This window comes from Myotis nattereri, assembly GCF_964212035.1.
Source record: "Myotis nattereri genome assembly, chromosome: X".
NCBI lineage: Eukaryota > Metazoa > Chordata > Mammalia > Chiroptera > Vespertilionidae > Myotis > Myotis nattereri.
The window spans coordinates 43,214,120-43,226,597 of NC_138078.1; the positions used below are offsets into that span (position 1 = coordinate 43,214,120).

General features: G+C 39.0%; 1 protein-coding gene across 7 annotated transcripts in view; it reads left to right on the forward strand.

Annotated features, from left to right (window-relative positions):
* Positions 1 to 12,478, forward strand: part of HEPH (hephaestin) — a gene marked incomplete at its 5' end in the record, with an annotated part of 131,667 nt that overhangs the window by 48,778 nt on the left and 70,411 nt on the right. For 3 of the 7 annotated variants that reach the window (XM_081080801.1, XM_081080806.1, XM_081080804.1), the window contains 4 exons: positions 2,340 to 2,471; positions 5,766 to 5,977; positions 7,103 to 7,253; positions 9,871 to 10,083. In XM_081080801.1, the coding sequence (XP_080936927.1) occupies positions 2,340 to 2,471; positions 5,766 to 5,977; positions 7,103 to 7,253; positions 9,871 to 10,083 (708 nt within the window). The remainder of the gene's footprint in view (positions 1 to 2,339; positions 2,472 to 5,765; positions 5,978 to 7,102; positions 7,254 to 9,870; positions 10,084 to 12,478) is intronic. The other 4 variants (XM_081080805.1, XM_081080807.1, XM_081080802.1 and 1 more) reach the window with 3 other exon arrangements.

A 12,478-nucleotide genomic window follows, 5' to 3' on the forward strand; every position in this document is an offset into this window, starting at 1 on the left:
TTGGTTTCATATTGCTTGGGGTTCTCTGTGCCTCCTGAATTGTGTGACCTTTTCCTTTACCAGGTTAGGGAAGTTTTCTGCCATTATTTCTTCAAACACATTCTCTATCCCATTCTCCCTTTCTGCTTCTTCTGGCACACCTGCTATTCAAATATTGTTACTTTTCATGTAGTCCCACAGCTCCCTTTAACTGTACTCCTGTTTTTTAATTGTTTTTTTTTTCTCTGATTGAGTGATTTCTTTCAATCCTGTCTTCTAACTCACTGATTCAATCCTCATCTTCCCCTAATCTGTTGTGTATTCCTTCCAATGTGCTCTTTATTTGTGCTATGTCATTCTTTATTTCTGTTTTCATAGTTACTATATCTTTTCTCATGCTGTTGAGCTTCTTTACCATCATATTCTGAATTCTATATCAGATAAATTTCTATCTCCATTTTATTTATCTCTTCTTCTGGAGAAATCTCTTGTTCTTTCATTTGTGGGTTTTTTTTCTTATCTCCTCATTTTGGCTGCCTATTTAGGTGTGTGACTATGTATTAGGTAAATCTGCTCTGCCTCTCAATCTCTGGTGCAGGACAATGTCAAACACTATTTCTGACTAATTAGATCAGGCAGAGACTCAAATCCTCCAGAGACGGCCTCTGCCTACAGACTGAAAACATTTCATCTTGAATTGTCCTCAGGCAATCATCCACAAGTGTGGCAAGAGCTTTTTTTCTAACAGGGTGAGGCAATTGCTTCTGCCTAGTGGCTAATTGTTAGTCTCAGTCTCTTAATGGGTCTCAAAAACTCTGCACCATGGGGCAAGGTGTTTTCTAGTAAGGTGGGTCAGCTGTCTTCCCCCAAAGTAAAGCCACCTGTATAGCAACTGTCTGCATGAGGAAGATAACTTCCACAGCATGAGGGAATGACTCAGTACAGGAAACTTGGGTGTCTGCTGGAGCACAAGGTGAGTGGCTCCACAGGGAATTTTATGTGTTGGCCCTTTAAGAGGATGCCTGAATTTCCAGCCTTGTCTCCCTGGCAGACACCAACCCCACTGCTTTTCACAACCAGATATTATGTGGATACCCTTCTCAGTTCTGATGCTCTCTTCTGGGGGGCCCCTGCTTGGGTATTAGACTCCAGAGTTCTCATTGGCAACCCCCCCCCACACACACACACAGCTGAGATATCTCTCTGGAACTTTAGTTTCTGTCTGTGGGAGCCTGTCCAGCCCTTTTGTGCCTCCGCCCCTCCTACCAGTCTCTATGTAGTTTCCACTTTCCATCCTCCGGTATTAGGGTTATCTCCAGTGAGTCTTCCGTTAATTATTTGGGAAGATTTTCCTGTACTTTAGTTGTAATTCCAGTTTGGTCCTGGGAGCATGTCCATGCAGCATCCACTTACTCTGCTGCCATTTTTAATTTCAGAAATTCCTAACTTTATAGTCTCTATTCCTAATCAGTCATTTAAATTTGAGGTCAATTTGAGCTGCAGTTTTCTCATCTGTAAAATTAAGATATCCCCTGCCCTGCATAACTTAGAATAGTATTTGAAGATAAAATTGATTTAATCGGTATTACTGTGCTTTTTATTTCAGGTTTTAAAACTTTTTACTTGCATATTAAAAATTGTGCATTCTAATAATTAAAATAATTTTAACAAAAAATGGCATTCTGATTAAACTGTATTTTACAGCCTTTGTTTTTACTCTAGATTTCACTGTTGTCCCACCCAGCTTATTCCTTCACTGACATGCAAGTTCATTCCCTTCCCTACCAGCCAGGCAGGTAGATGGGAGAGGCAGGTGTGGCCTTCCTTGCCAGTAGTTCTCTGATGTGAGAAACGGCAGCACAGTCAATTAAACTGATCTAAGCTCTTTGCATCTTACAAAGTTAAACAGCTAAAAGAAGTAAAATAAGAAGGCAACACTTGTGGAATTTACAGTGCATATTGGTGGTGCATGTCTCATTATGATTTGCCTGCTTGCTTCTCCAGTTCAATCATTTCTTTTGAAGGTAGTGGATTTTTCTCTTGTGTTTCTGTCTTCTTCAATTTGACAGTTGTTACTGACCAGATCGGACTCCTCTCATTTGCATACCTTGCTCAGCTTCCTCTGCAACCATGTTGATAAACCCAATATAACTGACATTGAGAAATTCAAAAAGTCAAAATTAATGTGCTTTTTATAAGTATAAATTTCAATATACTTAGAAGGTTTTATTATTATTGCAGAGAAGGGCTCTCTATATTTTTCATATTCTTTTTCTTTCCCTCCCATTTTTTTTATTTGTTTCCATCCTCCCTTGTCATGCCTGTTTTCATTTCCATTGTCTCTCCTTCCCATTTAACAGGGCCAGTGATCCGGGCTGAGGTGGGTGACACCATCCAGGTGATCTTCTACAACCGTGCCTCCCATCCATTCAGTATACAGCCTCATGGGGTCTTTTATGAGAAAGACTACGAGGGAACTGTGTACAATGATGGTGAGCTGGCAGGTTCTCCAACTAATGTGGGCTGCAGGTAATAGCAGGTAGCTCTGTAAGGAAAATAAATAGGGATTGAAGGAGGAAGAACTAGGCAAAATTAATGGCCATGTGTGGATGTTGTTGAATGAATGTATAATATTAAGCAAGGCAGAGCTGGAATCAATAAAGGACATGTTTTCAATTTTTTCTGATTATAAAAATAGCATATGTATTATAGAATTTTGAAAAATGTAAAAAATTATAAAATAAATCATTCATAGATAAATTGCCATTACATCTTATATACCTTTAAATATACTTTTGTGCTTATAAAATACATATGTATTTATTTATTTGTGACCATATGATTTGAACAGTTTTGTATCATATTATTTTCACTGCCCATTATATCTTGTTCATCTTCTCATTCCATAATAATGTTATATTTTGATAGCTAAATAATTATCACATGGATTTGCCTCTATTACGTTATCCTCTATTGTTTGTGAATGTATTTTTTAATTATTTTAGAATATTGTAAATCATTTAATGCATTAAATGAGAACATACATATGGTTTGGATTACTATTTCAGGAGGGAATCCAAGTGAGATTATTTGGTAATTAATTTCTTTTTTTCTCTGAAAATAATATTAACACATGCTAATTCCAGGCCAAAACTAATAAATCATAAAGGGCAAAGTTGCACACAAATCTAGACTAAAAGAACATCCTACAGGGCAACTGGTTTAGTCCCTTTAGGAAGTCAATTCCATAGGGGAAAAAATTAGAGACAACACCAAGGGCAACATGCAACTTGTCTGATCCTATTTATAAAAAAGTATCTTAAGGGACATTTTGGAGACAATTATAAAATTTTTGTTGTAGATTGGATATTTGATGATATTAGTGATATGGTATTTTTTAGATGTGGTAATGTTATTGTGGTAATACAGGATATGTTTATTGATTATTTAGAAATAAAATATTGTGTTGTTTGCATTTTACTTTCAAATAATTTAACAAAAGCAAACAAAAATTGTGTGTGTATATGTCTCTCTGTGCAGATATATATACACATAAATGTAGATGAATTAAAGAATGTAAAATGTTAAAAACAATCAACTACTAACCTTTACATTTTTCTATACATTTGAAAATTTAAAGTGTTGGGGACAATGAGTGAATAAGAAGAGATAAGTTAATATCATCCTAAATTATACCACCCTGTTATGGGTTATACTACAGATATCCTTGTGTATGTTTCTTTGCACACTCATACACTCATATTGTTATTTTTTCAAGATATATTTATATGATGTGGTATTGCTGTGTCTGATGATGCACACATTAAAATTTTTGGTAACTAAAAAAAAATTTGGTAACTATATCCAAATTGTTTTCTGAAAAATTTTTCATTCAATTTTGAATCCCAAAACAGTAACTGACAGAGAGTACCCATTGTTACATCCTTACCAGCACAGAGGAGCCATTTTAACTTTTGTCAAAATGTCAGTCTTGTAGGCAAACAACAAAATTCATGGTTGTTACGATTTGCATTAAGTTGAACATTCTTTTTAGTATTTATTGTATATCTTACTGTTTTTGTGGCCATGAATCTTTTTTTAAGGCTTTTGATAAATTTTACTAACTTTTATCCCCAAAAGAGCAACTCTCATTTACCCTTTTTATAGGTGAGAGAGAGGAGTAAGAGCTATCTGAACTTATTATTATTAATCCTCACCCAAGGATATGTTTTTATTGATTTCAGAGAGAGGAAGGGAGAGACAGAGACAGAAAGAGAGAGGAAGAGAGAGAGAAGCATCAGTGTGAGAGAGAAACATTGTTCAGTTGCCTTCCTACACACCCCAAAAAGGGATCGAACCCACAACCTAGGTATGTGCCCTGAAAGGGAATCGAACCAGAAACCTTTTGGTGCATGGGATGACATGCCAACCACCAAAGCCTTATGGCCAGGGCTGAACTGATTATTTTAATTTGTAAAAACCTTGCTAATGTGACAGGCAAAAATTTATTTAGCTATATTTTGTACTTCTTTGATTACTAATAATTTCAATTTTTTTAAAATAACATTTCTGCACATTGCTTGATCATGACATATGTCCACTTAAGAAATTACAGTCTTAGTGTATCTTTTCAATTACAGTTGACTTTCAGTATTATTTAATATTAGTTTCAGGTGTACAGCATAATGATTAAACATTTTGATAAATTTTTGATGTAATCCCCCAATAAGTCAAGTACCCGCCTGGCACCATAGATAGTTATTAAATATTATTGGCTATATACCCTATGCTGTACTTCACATTCTCATGACTATTTTGCAACTACCAATTTGTACTTCTTAATCCCTTCACTTTTTTCACCCAGTCCCCCAACCCCTTCCCATCTTGTAACCAATAGTCTGTTCTCTGTATCTATGAGTCTGTTTCAGTTTTGTTTTTCTTCAGATTCTTCATATAAGTGAAATCATATGGTATTTGTCTTTCTCTGTTTGACTTATTTCACTTAGCATAGGTCCATCCATGTTGTCACAAATGGTAAGATTTCATTTTTATGGCTAAGTAATATTCCCTTGTATATATGTACCACATCTTCTTTATTCCATTGTCTATTGATGGGCACCTATGTTATTTCCATATCTTGCTTATTATAAGTAATGCTGCAATGAACATAGTGGTTCATATATCTTTTCAAATTAGCATTTAAGATTTCTTGTATAAATGCCTAAAAGTGGAAGTGCTGGGTCATAAGATAGTTCTATTTTTTGATTTCATGAGGAGTTTCCATACTCTGTGTGTGTGTGTGTATACATACATAACATATATACACCCACATGTTGATACATACATATAGAAAGGAAAAAGTGTTAAACAATCAGAACCGTTCAAAGATGAAACAGGCTATGATGGCAGGTAGTGAGTCTCCTAACTCTGGATATTTTTAAGCAGAGATAAGAATATAAGAGCAAATAAATATATGTTTTTAAGTGAGGGGTATTCCAAATAAGTTTTAAGTGCTCTTTTATCCCTTAGGTCATATGAGTTTGGGAAAGTTTAGAGAAGTTTAAATTTCTCCTGTTCATATAACAAGATGTGGCAGAACTAGGAACCAAACTCTAGTGTCTTGACTCCTACCCAGGATTCTTTTAAATATTCAAAATTCCATGTTACTGCTGTTCCTGCTGCTGTTCCAAAATGCTTTTGTAGTTCATGATCTTTACCCCACTGTTTGGAGCTGATCACCTTTACTCTACCCAATGTGATTAATGAGTCCCATGTTTTCCCTGCAGGCTCATCCCACCCTGGCTTGGTGGCCAATCCCTTTGAGAAAGTAACATATCGCTGGACAGTACCCCCCCATGCAGGCCCCACTGCTCAGGATCCTGCCTGTCTCACTTGGATGTACTTTTCTGCTGCGGATCCCATAAGAGATACAAATTCTGGTCTGGTGGGCCCCCTGCTGGTATGCAAGGCTGGTGCCTTGGATGCAGATAGCAAACAGGTATTGCCAGTGTTTCTGACCTGAAAATCTGCTGGCAGGAGGATGAGGCTGGGTGTCTGAATAGGAGTTAAACATGGAACTGGGTTCTAGAAGTGAGAAAATAGAAAAAAAATAACCAAGTTATTGAATCAGACATTAATATTTGATGACTTCATGCTCTCTTTCATATTATTTTTTCACTCACAAACACACATCATCCTTAGTCTTTTACCTTAATTTATTTTTTAGCTTCAGTAGCTCCTAACCCTTACTTGTCTTCTTTCATGTTCAGCCCACCATTTGTAGCTACGTAACCTTGGACAAGTTACTTAACCTTTCTTTGCTTCAGTTTCCTCATCTACAGTAAAGGGTTAGCAATGAAAGAAGGTAACTTGGATTTCTGTAAGAATTAATTAAAATAACCCATATAAAATACTTAACAGAGTGTCTGGTGCAAAATAAACCCTTAGTAAATGTTAGCAGTAATAACAATATTTTATGGTATATTAATTATTATTACAATTATTTTTATTATTTTATAACACCCCCCTCCCAGATTCCTCCCCTGATCTCCTAGCCACCTTTTCCCATTCCTCCCAGGTGACTCTAGACCAGTGGTTCTCAACCTTCCTAATGCCCTGACCCTTTAATACAGTTCCTCATGTTGTGGTGACCTCCAATTTCATTGTTACAAATTGAACATAATTAAAGCATAGTGACTAATCACAAAAACAATATGTAATTATATATGTGTTTTCCGATGGTCTTAGGCGACCCCTGTAAAAGGGTTGTTCGACCCCTAAAGGGTTCGTAGGTTGAGAACCGCTGCTGTAGACTCTCTTCTATCACTTTGTATCTTTTATTATCCATAATCTATATCTTGTGCTCTTCCCTGCTCCCTTTCCTACAATCCTTTCCTTCAGTTTTGTCACTTTATTCTGACCTCCTTCACCCACCTATGATTTGAAGTTACCTGAGAAAAACTGCCTAACAACAACTGTAATTCTAGGCAGAAGATATGATCTTGACTGTGTGTCTGGAAAAGGAAATGGGAAAGAATCAAGGATCATTGGGTCTGGAGCATCAGTCTATAGCTGCTGAAACTGTTGTCATTTCTCCTTCTCTTCTTTCCCACTGGGCCTACAGAAAGGAGTGGATAAAGAATTCTTCCTCCTTTTTACTGTTTTGGATGAGAACAAGAGCTGGTACAGCAATGTCAATCAAGCAGCTGCTATGTTGGATTCCCGACTTCTCTCACAGGATGTCATGGGTTTCCAAGACTCCAATCGGATGCATGGTATGGGGAGTTAGCATTTGATTATAATATAAATTTCAAGTTATGGAAGACCATAGTACAGAGCTGATGCTTTTGTCCTGAGCTACAACTGAGAGGTTATAAGTAAAATCTATCCTTAACTTAATTATGACACCTCCCTGAAAACACTGATTCCACTGGTCAGCTATGCACAAGAGATGAGCCAGATTGAGGGACTAAACTTGACAACAGATCTTCTACTGAACACCTTCTTGTGCTGTATCCTATGTTAAACAGTATCAGGGGCACTGGATAAAGATACTGTGAAATTAGGATTGCACACAAGGAATCCAGTATAGGCTGAGAAGAGTAAGCTGGGATGACACCTTTCTAGGCTTATTTCCTCTTGGTTATCACCAACTGCCCTTGTTCCACAAATCCATACTTAAGCCCAACAAGGCAATTTTTCTATATATGGATATAACCCTGTGATTTTCTAACTTCATATTTTTGCAATGCTTTGCCCTCCACTTGAAATCCCCCTCCTTACATCTTTATCCTTCTCCTGGGGAATTTTTCCCCCCATTCTCTAAGGCCCTACTCAAAAGTTAACGCCTCCATATAACATTATTTGATCACCCAAGCCCAAGATGATAACACCATCTTTTGAACTACTATTGCATTTTTATTAGACTATTTTAATAGGAAGTTTCATAAACTCTCCAATATTTTAATTGTTACATTGCTTTTGACTTCTGCTAAAGTGTAATCTCCTTAACTGTTAGTATTTTTGTCATTAAATATATTTTATTAAGTATTTATTATATGATGGCTACATATGCTTGTGTAATTGATTTCTTTATTTAATATTTTATTGTTGACACTATTGTAGATGTCCCCCACTCCCCCACTTTGCCCACCTCCACCCAGCTCCCATCCCCACTCCCTTAGCCCTCACCACATTATTGTCTTTGTCTTTAATGAATCCCATCACCATTCTTTATCTGTCTCCCCACACCCTTTCCCACTGACACTTGTCAGTCTGTTCCATACATCCATGCCTCTGTTTCTATTTTCTTTGTCAGTTTATTTTCTTCATTATATTTCACTTATTAGTGAGATCATATGGTATTTGTATTTCTTTACCTGGCTTATTTCACTTAGCATAATAATCTCCAGGTCAATCCATGCTGTCTCAAAATGGTAAGTATTTATTTGTTGCTTATCTCTGTATCCTCTACACTAATACACAGTAAATGTTTATGAACCAGTGAATTATCAATTAATGAGTAGGTGGGAAGGTGAGTGAATGAATTGGAAGACATGGTCCCAGTTTGTAAGGAGCTCCCAGCATTTTGCAATGAGATGAGACTAATAACACTCATTAAACAATTATAGAACAATCCAAGACATATTATAATCAAATGCTAAATTGTGTGGAACAGATTTTAAGTGACATAGAATTCAAAGGAGAATATTAGTGAGGAACAATCCAATTAAAATATTTCTGGAAGAAGGGACTGCTTAAGCTAGTTCCAGTGGATGTGGGGACATTGAAAAGGGGTCTGCTTCAAGTAGGCCTCCTTGTATTTTTCAGGAGAGTGTAGAGGGTGCAAGGGAGTAAAGAACAAGTGTATTGTCTTTTGGCTCCATCTCTTGTTTCTCATTACTGGTCAGTTATATCAGCTGAAAAAAGTAAGACAGTCCTGAAAACTAAGTTCATTTTAGTTTGAACTTACGGAGCACCTTATTATTATTGGGTGACATGTCAGGTGCTTAGGCAGTCACACAGATGCAGAAAAAATAATGTGTTTCCTCTTAGCTCACTCTAGTGTGGGAAATAGATCTATAAGTAAATAACTGGAAACTGTGGTTAAGTGATATGGCAGAATTTTGTGGGGATAAACTTTCATGGAAACCAGAGATAGAGTAATAATTCTGCTTCACTGAGAAGGTGACATTTGAGATGGAGCATGATGAATGGATGAGTAGCAGTTTGCTGTAGAGAGAGACCAGAGGGAAAGTATATTACAGGGAGAGGTAACAGCATGTAAAGTCAACAAGTGTATTATAAGCACCTACCATGTTTAATGCTTTGGGCATTAAGAGGCAAATGGAACTCACAGAATAATGGGGGGATAGACGGCAAGTAGGGATACCAGGAAGGAGGCTTTTGCAAGAGTTCAGGCCAGAGGTGGCAGTAAAGATGAAGAGGAGGAGACAGTTTGAAAACTGAGTATGGAACTGCACAACTTTACAGAGGGATGGAGAATGATGAAAAGATGGAGGAGGAACAATCAAAGAGGTTGTAAGAGAATGTGGTGCTACTGAATGCAAGGGAGAAGAGTTTCAGGAATGTGAGAGTAGGAGAGGTTGGTACTTTTATGTATATGTGAAAAGGTGTTTTGCAAGGATGTGAAGTATGGTGGAGGGAGAGCAGTAGGTGAGGCTAGAAAGGCTGGTTGGGTCGTCATCTTAAAGGGGCAGATCTTCATAAGTAGAATTAAAGTGGCTTAGGGAAGAAGGCAGAGGAGTTGAGGATGACTCAGAAATTTCAAGTTATGGAAGACCATAGTACAGAGCTGATGCCATGGTGCTGGCCAGTGTCTGAGCAGTCTGGTTTCATCTCCCCATCCTGTCTTGTGTTTTTGTTTTCCAGCCATTAATGGGTTTCTATTCTCTAACCTGCCCAGACTGGACATGTGCAAGGGTGACACAGTGGCCTGGCACCTGCTTGGCCTGGGCACAGAGACTGATGTGCACGGGGTCATGTTCCAGGGCAACACTGTGGAGCTTCAGGGCATGAGAAAGAGTGCAGCCATGCTCTTTCCTCACACCTTTGCCATGGCCATCATGCAGCCTGACAACCCTGGTAAGTGCCTTAAGAGCTAGCCCTAGGTTGAGAGACTTTGTTGGGCAAGAAGCTTGGGGTGGGGCGGCGGGACAGGGGGCCTGGTGAAGAGAAAAGAAGAGTCATGTGGAGTGTATTTGGGAAATTTTCAAAACACATTTGTCTTCTCCTTCCTCAATGTGCATTCCACGTTGTGGTTATTTGGATTTTTGTCTCAGCTATAGGCAAATTAGAATGAAAAGCTGGGGAAGTTCTTTCTGGAACAACAGGAGAGAAGTAAGGATGCTGCCCAGGTTCAGGGCAATTTTTAAATCAGCAGAGGGTGGCTTTGGCCATGTAGCTCCTTGGACACATAGAGATTCCATAGATATGGTCCTTGCTTTGGGGGCAGGGAGGGTGAGAGGTCCATGAGATGTATGCACTTCCAACTCTGATATTCTGTGAGGATTCCTGCAAACTCCAGTGGTAGTGAGGTATGTTGGGGGGGGGGGGGGGAGAGGTGGCGTAACAGTTTTAGCCCAAGAATTGGAACACAGGTACTTCTAGTCCAGGTTCTTTTAGAAACTTGTTGTTTAAATTTGGTCTAATCACTCCCTCTCTCTGAAACTGGATTCCCTATTTTCATTCTCTATCTGCCCCTCTCCCTCCCTCCTTCCCTTTTCTTTCTCCCTTTCCTCCCTTTCTGCCTTCTTTTTCTTCATCACCCTCTGCCTCCTCCTCTCTTTCTCTCTGTCTTTCTTTCATTAAGAAATTTGACTAGAATGTTTCTTCAGGTTCCATCTATGTCTAATAGTTCATATACAGCAGCAATTTCTCTTTGCAGTTCCTAGAGTGCTTACCTTTTCTAGGCAGTAGATGATAATAGTTTTTGTAAGAAAAATCTGTCAATTCCATGCATTTCCCATTAAACTTTAATTTAGTTCTGTGCATTCCATTCATATTTGGAAAATAAATCTGTAAGCAAAACAAGTCTCCTTGACAATTTAGTAATTTCATCCTGGCACTGGGTTTAAAAAGCATTTGACATAAAGCTGGCCTCCACAGAAGTCTGGATCTTCATTTTTCTCCATCTACCTGAGATACTTTCTTGGTCTGGGAGACTTGTTAGCAAATTAGAAACAATAGCTAGAAGAATTGATAGGAACAACAGAAACAAGTGCTTTTAGTGGGGACTGAAGTGGGGAACTTCTGAATAAGGAACACCTTTCTCTCTATCCTTGGTTCCAAAGCCAAATCCTAGGCTTAATCTTTTTCCTGCAAATCTAATCAGGCTCTCCAGTCATGTCTATGTGCCACACCAGAGCTCATGCTTATTTTGGATGAATTAAAATATTTTTGTGCCACACTGAGGCCCAAGGAGGATGGCATTAGATGGCCAAAAATATTCTGATCTATTATGGGGTGGAGAAGATGTGAGTGGATTTATAAGAGTAAAGGCTTTTAAAGGTTACTCTTTTTCAAGATTCCTGAGTTTTCTTACCAGCAAAAGCCAAAATTCATCTTATCTTTGCATTTCCCAGACCTTTCAAACTCTTTCTTCTATTTTAAATATATATTTTTATTGATTTTATACAGAGAGGAAGGGAGAGGGATAGAGAGTTAGAAATATTTATCAGAGAGAAACATCGATCAACTGCCTCCTGCAAACCTCCTACTGGGGATGTGCCTGCAACCAAGGTACATGCCCTTGACCAGAATCAAACCTGTGATCTTTAAGTCCGCAGGCCGATGCTATATCCACTGAGCCAAACCAGTTAGGGCTAAACATTTTATTCTTTCTGAAGAGTTCTTGAGTCATAGAATGTTGGAAATTCTAGAGCTTCTTTGAAGTAATCTCAATTCACTTATCTTATGAACTAGAGGACCGGTGCACAAAAATTTGTGCACTTGGGGGGATCCCGCAGCCCAGCCTGTGCCCTCTCACAGTTTGGGACCCCTTGGGGGATGACAACCTGCTGGCTTAGGCTCGCTCCCCAGGGGATTGGGCCTAAGCTAGCAGTCAGACATCCCTCTGGCAGCCCAGGAGCCCTCGGGGGATGTCCACTTGCCAGTGGGGAGCAGGCCTAAGCTGCAGTCAGACATCATTAGTGCTGCTGAGGAGGCAGGAGAGGTTCCCACCACCACCACTGTACTGGCAGCCATCAGCCTGGCTTGTGGCTGAGCAGAGCTCCCCCTGTGGGAGCGCAGTGACCACCAGGGGGCAGCTCCTGCATTGAGCATCTGCCCCCTGGTGGTCAGTGTGTGTCATAGTGATCAGTCATTCTCATCTTTCTGCAGTTAGGGTCAATTTGCATATTACCCTTTTATTATATAGGAGTGCCTGGCAAGCCTGGGTGAGGGGCTGATGGCTGTTTGCAGGCTGGCCACAGCCCCTTCAGAGTGGGGGTTCCCCCTGGGGTGCCTGGCCATCCTGGGT